We start from the raw sequence: 11,224 nt of genomic DNA, 5'->3' as shown, positions 1-11,224 counted from the left end.
GCCTTGTTCTTGTTTCATGAATATGATATTCTTTGTTATCCTTTTGAGGATATTAGTTGTACCGATTGTATATACCATAATCCTCAACATGTATCATTGCTTGCCATGTGGCAGACACCATTTTCATGTCTTAATTTTTATTTACATGTATTAATTCTCCTCATCATTTCAATAAGCCAAAGAAGTGGATACTATTATTATTTCACTTACAGGTGAGAAAGCTTAGACACAAAAAAGTTAAGTAACTCGCCCAAAGTCTCAAGGCTAGTAAGTGGTGGAGGCAGGATTCATGTTTAGTTGGTTTGGCTCCAGAGGTCCCACTCTTAACCATTCTACTACATCAGGCATTATTCTGGTGATTGTGATTGTTGACTTTGGAGTGTCTTCTTGGTATCGTTATTATGTGAGTGTTTATACTGATTCCAGTTTCTTGCAGCATGTTTGAAGATAATGCTTGGATTTACTGTAGCCTATCGTGTTTTGGTTGTTTTGATATTTGTGCTGGGGGAGGGGAGAATAGTGCCAGGATGCAGAAAGTCAGTAGTTACCTGAGGGCTCGCACTGCCTCTAAATTTAAATGCATACACTTATGGGGCGCCTGGGTGGCTCAGTTGGTTGAGCATCCGACTCTTGGTTTCAGCTCAGGTCATGATCTCACGGTTTGTAGGTTCAAGTCCCACATGGGGCTCCGTGCTGACAGCAAAGAGCCTGCTTGGGTCTGTCTGTCTCTCTCTCTCTCTCTCTCTCTCTCTCTCTCTCTGCCCTTCCTCTGCTTGCTATTGCATTTAAAAGAAGTAAACTTAAAAAAAAAATAAGTATGTACATACACTTACTCTTTGAGATGAAAGTAGATGAAGAGGTGAGGTTGGGATTTTACCTGATAGGTTAACCTCTTCTTAAAAAGAGTTATTGAAAATCTCTTAATTCAAAATAGAAATCTTTTTAAAATATCAAAGTCAAATGCAGATGCAGTATCTTCTTTTTATAAATATTAAATAAACTGCTAGCTTAGTTTATGTTTGTGTTGATTTTGAATCTTTTTGGTAGAGAGGGATGACAGATGATGACGGGTCAACAGAGCCTCAGATTGATGAGATTATGTGGCCAATAAGTAGAAAGTATTCCCTGAGAGACCTGGGCACAGTGTCATACAGGACCATTTGACTAAGGAAAAGGGTGAGGAAAGAAAAACCAACCTAAAGAATAGAGCTCAGGAGCAGAAGGAAAACAACATAAAAGCACCTTTTGCTTATGAAGGGATTTTGTGCTTTGGAGGAAAGGACATAAAACCAAGGATTGACTAGATACCAATGACTTCTTTGAAGTCACTGTATATTATCTTCTATATTATATTATCTTCTATATTATCTTCTGTATATTATCTTCTATAGAAACATTTCCCTATTAATACCATTTTAAAGCAACTTGAAGACCTTTACATCATTCAGTGGTTTTCAACTTTTTATCTGTCCCTACACATTCCCATTAGTAAGTATCTGTGGAATTCTTCACTTAGTAGGAAGGGGAGGTGGGGAAATTTTTAACATTCCCCTTTGTTCAAGCCATGCTTCACTTTGAAAATCAATATTGTCCTTATGAGTACTCTAACCGTGGGGTTAAGAACACACACTGTTACATTGGTTAAGTGTTTTTGTTTGTGAGAAATAGAATCTGATTCTGGCTACTTATGTGAAAATAAAATACAGTGGGTGGATAATAGGGCATTTCACATTCTAAGAAAGAAAAACCAAGTCTTAGGCACAGTAGGTTTCGTACTTTAGGGGAAAGCTTAGTACCGACAGTGCATGAACATTCTTTCTCCCTTTTTTTTTTTTTTTTTTAAAGTATGCTGTATGCCCAATGTGGGGCTAGAACTCAACGACCCCCAGATTAAGAGTCCTGTGCTCTTCCCACTGAACCAACCAGACGCCCCTGAATTTTCTTTCTGAAGTGTTTCCATTAATGTAACTGTTTCCATGACTCCAGTTTTTGGATCTCTTAGTTAACAATTTCATACTGCCAGGAGAAAATTTCATTGATACAGCTCAGGGGTAGCTGTAGAGTGGTAGTCGTGGTGATGGTGATGTTTGTCTGTCTCTTGGCATGGTGGGTGGGTGAGTGGGAGGTAGAGGTAAGTTTTACTTTAAAAAGCTCTGATTAGTGGTGGGATGGGTGCAGAAGTTCATGGACTTCAGACAAGCCTATTAAAGACTAAACCCTGAGTTCAGAGAGCACTTCTTAAGGAAGCAAAGCATTTGTGAGTCCATCAGCTGTTTTATGAGAGGCCTGTTTTCTAAAAATGAAGACTTAAGCATGCAGCATTCAATTTGAATGAATAATTCATTGGTGCTCACTAAATCAATATGTTTTGGCAGAATGTTCTTGTTGTACTGGTTAATGTTTCTGTTTGTGTTGTAGTAAATCATCTTTGAATGAGTGTAGTTTTTCTTTCTTTTTTGTTCGTTTCTTCTTTTTGGCCTAGAGATGATTATCAGTATCTAGAGAATCTGATGTAACATTAATGAGACTGTTGAAAGAATTTATTTTTATGTATCCTCTATTGACTTCTTTAGTTTTGTTGTTTTTAATTTACTTATTTGATGCTTTTTTACAGTACATCTAATTGTGTAGTTTTTTAAATATATAAGTAACATTAATGGAAAAATTGAGAGAATAGAAAAAACACAAACAGTAAAAGTTGTCTATAATCCTGTTAAATTAAAAAAAAATCTTCTTTGTGCATGTAAAGAGGACATTTATTTAATCCAAACTTAATTTATATTTACTTTTTTGGGTAAGACAAGCTGCCTCTAAAAAGTTGCCTGTTTTTTTAATGTAGGTGGAAATGATTAGCCAGCTTGGAATAGATTGTTCTTGTTTTGGAGGGGAGTCACCCCAGCGGCCCCCATCAAATAGGTTTATATACAACAAGTCAATAATTAATGTTGTAGAAGATGGCCTAACGGGACATTTTTGTTGTGTCTTCCAAGCTGCCCTCTCAACACCCTTTGGTGTGCAGAGACTGGGTTACTGGGATAAGCAAATTGGAATAAGGACCACAGAGATTGCAGTTGAGTCCCTGGCCACTTCTCTTGAGTTCAGCTTTAATATAACCAACCTCTTTGAAAAACTAAGATACCTCCAACAGAGATCTATCTACTGGCAGAAAGAGCTCCAAGGACCAAGGACCTCCAGAGGGTAAAGTTATGCTGGAAGGGGGATACTGGACTTGTGACAATGAGTTAGGTCATACTGTTAAAAAATAAATAGGTAAATTATTAAGATGAAATTTGTTTCCATCACTTCAAAGTAAGATCCATTACTCAGTAAGCAGTTTCTGTCTTTTCTCTTCTTTCCCCAGCCTCTGGCAGCCACTGATCTGCACTTCGTTTCTATGGCTTTGTATATTCTGGAAATTTCATATAAATGGAATTACATAATATTTGATCTTTATGTCTGGCTTCTTTCACTTAACATAATGTTTTGGAGGTTCATCCATGTTGTAGCATGTATCAGTGTAGCATGTTTCATTCCTTTTTATGGCTGAATAATATTTAATTGTGTGTATATACCACAACTTGTTTATCCATTCATCTGTTGATGGACATTTGAACTGTTTCAGTCTTTTGTTGGCAAGAATGAATAGTGTTGCTGTGACCCTGCATGAAATGCACTTGTTTGAATACCTGTTTTCAGTTTTTTTGGCATATACGTAGAAGTGTTCTTTTGGGTATATATTTAGAAGTGGAATAGTGAGGTCATATGGCAATTCTCTGTTCACCTTTTTGGGGAGCTGACAAACTGTTTTCCTCAGCAGCTGAACCAGCACTCCCACCAGCAGTGTATGACTATTACAGTTTTGCTATAGAGTTTCTTATGAGAAATCTACTGTCATTCAAATCATTATTCCTCTGTAGGTAATGCATGGTCATTCTCTGACTGCTTTCAAGATTTTTCACCGTCTTCAATTTTTAGTGGTTTGATTATATGTATGGGTATGGATTTCCTTTGATTTATACTGTTTGGGGTTTACTGAGCTTCTTGGAACCTGCAGGTTTTTATCTCTTGCCAAATTTGGGAAGTTTTCAGCCAATAATTTTTTAAAATATTTTTTCATCATTAACACTCTTCTCTTCTTTCTGGAATGTTGATAATATGAATGTTAGACCTGTGTTATTGTTCATGGTTCTTTCAGGTACTGTTAATTTTTTTTTTAATGTTTTTCTCTGTGATTCAGATTGTATAGCTTTATTGATCTGTGAAGTTCACTGACTTTTTCTGTTATCTCCATTATACTATTGAGGCCATTCTCTGGGTTTTATTTATGTTACTATGTTTTTCTCTTCTGAAATTTATATTTGGTGCTACTTTATGTCTTGTTTCTTTGCTGAGATTTTTTTTTTTATTGTTTTTCAAGAGTGCTCACTATTGTTTGCTGGAGCACTTTTAAAATACTATAAAGTTTTTGTCCGATAATTCCCAAACTTGTTATCTTGGCATTGGTATCCGTTGATTTTTCTTTTCTTAATAGAGTTGATATTTTCCACATGCTTTTTTTTTTTGGTCGAGTTGTTTTGGATTGTATGAGCCTGGGTTTTGTTTTAAGTGCATGGAGAGTGTTGATACTTTTGACATGCTGTCAACCTGGTTAGGTTCAGGTCTTATGTTTCATCTGCATTCTTTGAGCTGTGGTTTTAATTTCAGTTTAGTTTTCAGAAGCCCTTGTAGTGTGGTTTGGATCTGTCCTGTGTATGCCTCCCAGTAGTCAGACTGAATCTGGGCAGTAGTCTATCTTTTATTCCTCAAGTCTTTGGTACACATAATGGGATTAGATCCCTGTGTGCTCAGCGTGGGGGTCCGTTTAGGTGTTAATAAGCCATTTTTATTCTGTTGCTTTCCTGTGCTCCTCTTTTTATATGCTCTCCCTACTGCTTTCGGATTCCCCATGGTTTCTCTTTGCCATCCTACAACCAGAAAGCTAGGGTTTATTTGTCCCATTGGGCCACACACTTCTGCAACTGCATCTACCACATCCAGGGCCCAGCGGCAGGAGATAGAACACCCGGGGATTTGGCCCTACCCTTTTGAAACTATAGCTCCAATTAATGGAGAGGAAGGTTCCCTTGCCTCAGAGTTTGGGCTGCATCAAGCTTTCATTACTGTAGTCTGACACTACTATCATGCAGTTGCTTGGGGAGAGAGGCATAGGAGAATGTAGGGGAAAAAAAAGATTGGATATCTCCGCACTCTACCTGAGCAAAAGGCTTCCCTACTTCTCAAGCCAGAGAGCTCTTGGCTCTTGCTTTCTCTGCACCAGTGCCTGCTTCTGATGCATTCGGTTTGGGGGATACTAAAAGACAAGAAACAGGTGGTGAGCTCACTGTCGGTTGTGGGGATTTTGAATTCTGGTTCTATCTTGGTTCACATTTACTTGGTTCCTATTTACTTTTCAGAGTCTTCAAGTTGCTGTTCCATTCATTTTGTCCAGATAGGAGAGACAGCTTGGAATATGCTTACCTCCAGCTAACCTGAGACTGAAACAAATGTTTCTTTTTGCTGTTAAATGGCATGGGCTTGACTGTGGGGTTCCAGTTTTTTTTTTTGTTTTTGTTTTTTTAATCTTTTGTTTTTTAATCTTTTAATAGACTGGTCCAGAAAACATGGCTACTGCAATTAGGGAGGTGGGAGTTTGGAGACAGACCAGAACACTCCTACTGAAGAATTACCTAATTAAATGCAGGACTAAAAAAAGTAGTGTTCAGGTAAGTTAAATGATTCTTTCTTATGCCTTATCGCAGTTTTTGCATTGATATGTTCCATCTTTAAGAGGTGATTTATTTTTCTGGATACATTTCTAGTATAATTTTATATCATTAGGTCCCTTTAATGTGCTTGTGAAGTAAAAACTTGTGTTAACACAGAAAAGTACCTAAATTACATTGTTTTCTGAATGTTAAACATTTCAATAATGGTTCTTAAATATAGTTAACTTCTTTTTTTTTAATGTCTTAAATGTTTATTTATTTATTTTGAGAGAGAGCGTGCGCTAGCAGGGGAGGGGCAGAGAGAGAGGGAGAGAATCATTCCCAAGCAGGCTCTGTGTAGGGCTCGAACTCATGAACTATGAGATCATGACCTGAGCTGAAATCAAGAGTTGGACGCTTAACTGACTGAGCCACCAAGGTGCCCCAATTTAGTTAATTTCTAATATCAGTGCTTAAGTTTGAACTTTTAGGCATGCATTTCCCAAGTTTCATGGAATGAAAAAAAATTCCACGGATACTTTTGTGGCCCATTATTTCACGGTTTATTCCCCATGACTTCCCATCTTTTGGACTCTGGATTGAATTACTTAGGACTACTAAAATTAGGACACATATTGTTCCCAACAGATACACATTACTTTAAAAGTTAAAAGAAAGTAATAACTCTGCCTAACCAGTTAATAATTCTAAAGGATAAAACTACATTGCTTTTCTTCTGAAGCCACATAACAATTAAACAGCAAGATGAAATAGTAAATAGTTCATCTCTATTAAAGCTCATTATTGAATTTAACAGAGTAATTAATAGTAGAAATTTAGGTGTAATTAAGGCACGAGTTTTAAATCAGATTTGAAGAAAGACATTTTTATGGTGAGTCCTATTGGGGCTGTTTGGTAAGTTAATTTAAATAATGTTATATATAAGTAAACATATTATATTTTATGCTTAGTAATGTAAGATCTTTAAATATAGCGTTTGTGTCATTTTATTATGTGACTTGAATTTTAAATTATTTCAGTAAAACTGAATGTAAAGGAAAAATTATCTATTTCCTGTTGAGTTAGGGGAGATGCTCAACACAATAGTTTTTTCAGGATAGAATTGCTTTTTGTACGTAAGAAAGGAGACCCAAAGTCCTCGTGTTTTTTCCTTAGCATTATATTATTTGCATAGTAATCTTGAAGATGTTTGCTACCATTGGTACATTTTATAATCATTTTGTTTGTCTCCTTTATTGTAGGAAATTCTTTTTCCACTCTTTTTTTTATTTTGGTTAATATTAATTAGCATGATGCATCCAAATAAGAAATATGAAGAAGTTCCTGATATAGAACTTACCCCTATGGACAAATCTATTCTCTCTAACCTAATTCTTGGATATACTCCAGTGACTAATATTACAAGAAACATCATGCAGAAAGTGTCTACTGATCACCTTCCTGATGGTATTGTGAGCTTGTATTTATGGATGGATTCTATCTATAACAGAAAGCCTCCTCAGTATTTTTTTGCTTCCTTTCTTGAATAAATGACATTCTTAACACTTAGGGATATGTCCCCTCTCCAAAGTATAGTTTAATAAAAGTTATTAAAATAATGTAATTCTGCTGAAGCATATTATATGTGTCTTAATATTTTAGATTTAATTCCCAGACCGTTTATAAAATAAACATATTTGTACAGGATAAAGGATTGGAAGTAATATTTCATTTTGATTCTGACTCCTAGAGTAGTTAAGAAGCTAGAGAGATAAAGGTTACAAAGCAGTAATCATTTCACACTGTCATGTCTATTTATGGAGGTATATGGTGTAAACAGAAGTACTTTGGAGACTATGACTGTGGCTCACTACCTCAGTCTGTTTCTCTGTGCTGCTCACAGACTGGAACACAGTGTAAGTGAGGCAGTACTAATGAGCCTCAAGTGGCCGTGAGAGAATCCAAGTCGAGAACTAGAGAAAGTGACAGAAATGTTTATAATATGATGATTGATTTAATGAAATGCTGAACTGTTGAAAATAGCAGATTAACATGTTGTCTTATATCAGATAGTTGTAATCAACTTCTGGTATGTATCATCATAGTTTTGGATAATGCATCACTGAATAGATGATGCTAATGCAATCAGGAGCCAGATAATATTTTCCCTACTGATATCTTTCTGACTTATTACTATTCAATAGTTTTGTCAAGCCCATATCTTATGGTATGTTTGTTGGTTTATCTATGTACAAGTAGTACAGATCGCCGTAAGCATTTAGCCTGCCAGCTCAAAAAACTGATCAGAAAGGTTGAGAATGAAATTCTTTGGTAATTCTGAGTTGGAGTAAAGCATATACACCAAAGAAATCCGAGTCAGTGTGTATTCAACTTAGATGCTAAAATAGTAGAAATATATGTAGCTTTTATTTTAAGTACTATCTTTTTAACAAGAGAGCTGTCTGAAAGTGGAATATGCATCCATGGGTGGTAACATGACTGGTAGGATGTTGAACTAACACTATATTTTTTCACATCAATCCGTGTCCACCTTAAAGGTCTGGAAAATCATGACAATTAACATTGAAGTAATACTTTATAACTTACAAAGCATTTTGTTTGTAATTGCTTTTGACCTTAATAACCACCATGATCAGCTCGGTATTGAGGATGCTGAAGTTTAGAGTATCAAATTGCTCGTGGTCAAGCACATAATCCTATGTTCTTCTATTTCACCACATGTTCTGAAGCTTCTATAGTGAAGAAGTTGCTTGTTAATAAAGCTTTAAGAAAATACTTAAAAATTGGGATTATCTGATGTGAAAGGAAGATAAATGGTAATTGGAGTATTTTCTAAGAAAGGAACAAGCAGTATGGGGTTGAAATGGCAATTTTTATTCAAAGGAGAGTTGTGTCTTAGTTGCTAGAACACATATTTGGTTTCTGAGGAGGATTATGGAATTTTCCTCTTCATAAGAAATATTTGAAAATAAAAGACCCATTCACTTATCAATGAGTTATTGTATGTTTTACTTTGAAATAGTTAAGTGAATGGCATATACTGTATACTAAAGTATATACTAAACTTCATCATATTAATAACTCACATGTTACACAGACACATAATTTATGTAATCAGATGATAGCTGAGAGAAATAGTGTCTGTGAAATTACACTGTTCTTTTATTATTATTATTATTTAGTATAATTTTAGAATAGCTCTGTTCAGGAAGTTAGAGGATAAAACAAAAGTGCTTATCAAATATTATATTCATTTAATGTAATGTTAAATTTCAGTCTGTTGTATGATAGTAAACTTGTAATTTTTGAACTAACTTTATTCTCATGTTTTACAGTCATAATTACTGAAGAGTATACAAGTGAAAAAGAATTGTTAGTATCCAGTCTTTCTAAGCCCAACAACTTTGTAGGTGTGGTTTTCAAAGACTTCATGTCCTATGAACTCCGTTTTTTCCCTGATATGATTCCAGTATCTTCTATTTATATGGATTCAAGAGGTAAATAGCCCTAAATAATCTTGTAAATGAAATAAATGCGTGTCTTCACTGCTCTTAGTTCAAATGCAAAATTTGATGGGGTCCAGCATTGGCGTTTTCAACTCTATTTGTTCAAATAAGAAAAGTGTCAAGTGTAGCATAAATATATGTATGTATACACACATATCTATCTATAATTATGTGTAATATGAAATATAATTTATGTAACATCCATTTTAATTTTAATACATTTATATATTATTATTATATATATATAATTTTAATGATAGTAACAGAAAGCAAAATTGTATCTTGAATTATATGACTTTCTAAACCAGCATTTTTTTCCTCTATGTAATTGTTTTTCACATATGGTGTGTTGCATATCTTTAAAATTTCAAGGTCTTCTACCAGTGAACTTTTTTAGTTTTATGTTTATTTACATCATGGAAAACAACCTTCAGTGCTTAAACCTGTGGAGAGATACTGTCAAACACAAACATTTATTGAGCAATATTAAAGTCCCTTATGCTAAGTACTGAATTTGTGACTTTATTCCAAAAGGCCTTTACAGAATTTTTTTTTTTTTTTCTTTTTTTGGTCCTCTTAACCTGGACTTGTACTGGCATCTGGAAGTCCTTTGACTCTAAGTTACTGTAGAATGACCTTAAAACAGAAAAGGGACTTACTTTATTTTATTTTTTAAAGTTTATTTATTTATTTTGAGAGAGAGAGGGAGTGTGAGCATGGGAGGGGCGGGGGGGCGGGGGAGAGAGAGAGAGAGGGAGGGAGGGAGGGAGAGTGAGACTCCCAGGCAGGCTTTGTGCTGTCAGCACAGAGCCGGATGCAGAGCTCCATCCCACAAACCGAACCGTGATATCATAACCTGAGCTCAAACCAAGAGTGGGACGCTTAACTGACTGAGCCACCCAGGAGTCTTGAAAAGTGACTTATTTTAAATAACTATGTTTACAGTCAATTTCTTTCTTTCCATTTGTATGCATTTACCATGCAATATCCTAACACATGTAACTCTTTTATTTCAAAAATTTCAAATAAACAATCAGGAATGTGATATTCTTTACCTTCAAAGGGCGATTGCTTATTTTCTTCAGTCCTATGGACATGGATTAATTATATTGCTTTAGTAACCCTTCATATATTATCTTTAAAAGAAAGCACTTACATGTTGTGCAGATGTTTATGTCTCACATTTTGTCCCTATAGCTGGCTGTTCAACATCATGTGAGGCTACTCAGTACTGGTCCTCAGGGTTCACAGTTTTACAAGCATCCATAGATGCTGCTATTATACAGGTAAATATGAAGGAAGTAAAATAGAGCCACAGTGTATTTTAACAATTACGCCATAAGTCTTTACAGTAGGATTTAGTTTGTCTGCTGTTAAATGTACAAAATACATAACATATTACAACTCCTTTAAGAAAAAAGATGAGTCATATTTTCAGTTTAATTTTTTTAGTTTAATATTTTTCAAACCCCACTGTTACTTGATGGTTTCTAAGCATGTGATTTAGCAATTCCATATATCTGTATTATTCTATCTGTGTTGACCATAGGTAATATTTATGAATGATCTATATTTATAGACTTTTCCCCTTGAATAAAAATAACTTAGTTTAAAGAAAATGAATGTTTTTGTTATGTTACTCATAGTTGTGGATTTCATTTTTTATTTAATAAATAATTATCACTTATTTGCCAATCATTGTTTCTAAGTTGAATGCTTAGAATATGAATCCATTTAATCTGTAGCAAACATATGGGATTTGTGCTATTATTTTATTTTTTAAATGTTTGTTTATTTTGAGAGAGAGAGAGAGAGAGAGTGCGCGCATGTGCCAGCAAGGGAGGGACAGGGAGAGAGGGAGAGAATCCCAAGCAGGCTCTGCACTGTCATTGCAGAGCCTAACATGGGTCTTGATCTCACAAGCTATGAGATCATGACCTGAACCAAAATCGA

At 35.1% G+C, this 11,224-nt stretch overlaps 1 protein-coding gene across 2 annotated transcripts in view; it reads left to right on the top strand.

Moving 5' to 3' along the window:
* Positions 1-5,483: 5,483 nt before the first annotated feature.
* The window catches only part of ABCA5 (ATP binding cassette subfamily A member 5), a 61,884-nt gene continuing 56,143 nt past the window's right edge, over positions 5,484-11,224 (top strand). Inside the window, exons 1-4 of one of the 2 annotated variants that reach the window (XM_040452226.1) lie at positions 5,484-5,762; positions 7,007-7,211; positions 9,101-9,262; positions 10,469-10,557. In XM_040452226.1, the coding sequence (XP_040308160.1) occupies positions 5,661-5,762; positions 7,007-7,211; positions 9,101-9,262; positions 10,469-10,557 (558 nt within the window). In that variant the 5' untranslated portion in view covers positions 5,484-5,660. The remainder of the gene's footprint in view (positions 5,763-7,006; positions 7,212-9,100; positions 9,263-10,468; positions 10,558-11,224) is intronic. The other variant, XM_040452224.1, reaches the window with a different exon arrangement.

Source organism: Herpailurus yagouaroundi, unplaced genomic scaffold, assembly GCF_014898765.1.
Source record: "Herpailurus yagouaroundi ecotype Mexico unplaced genomic scaffold, PumYag 206, whole genome shotgun sequence".
NCBI lineage: Eukaryota > Metazoa > Chordata > Mammalia > Carnivora > Felidae > Herpailurus > Herpailurus yagouaroundi.
Note: the sequence above shows the minus strand (reverse complement) of the source record. Positions and strands in the feature narration are given on the sequence as shown.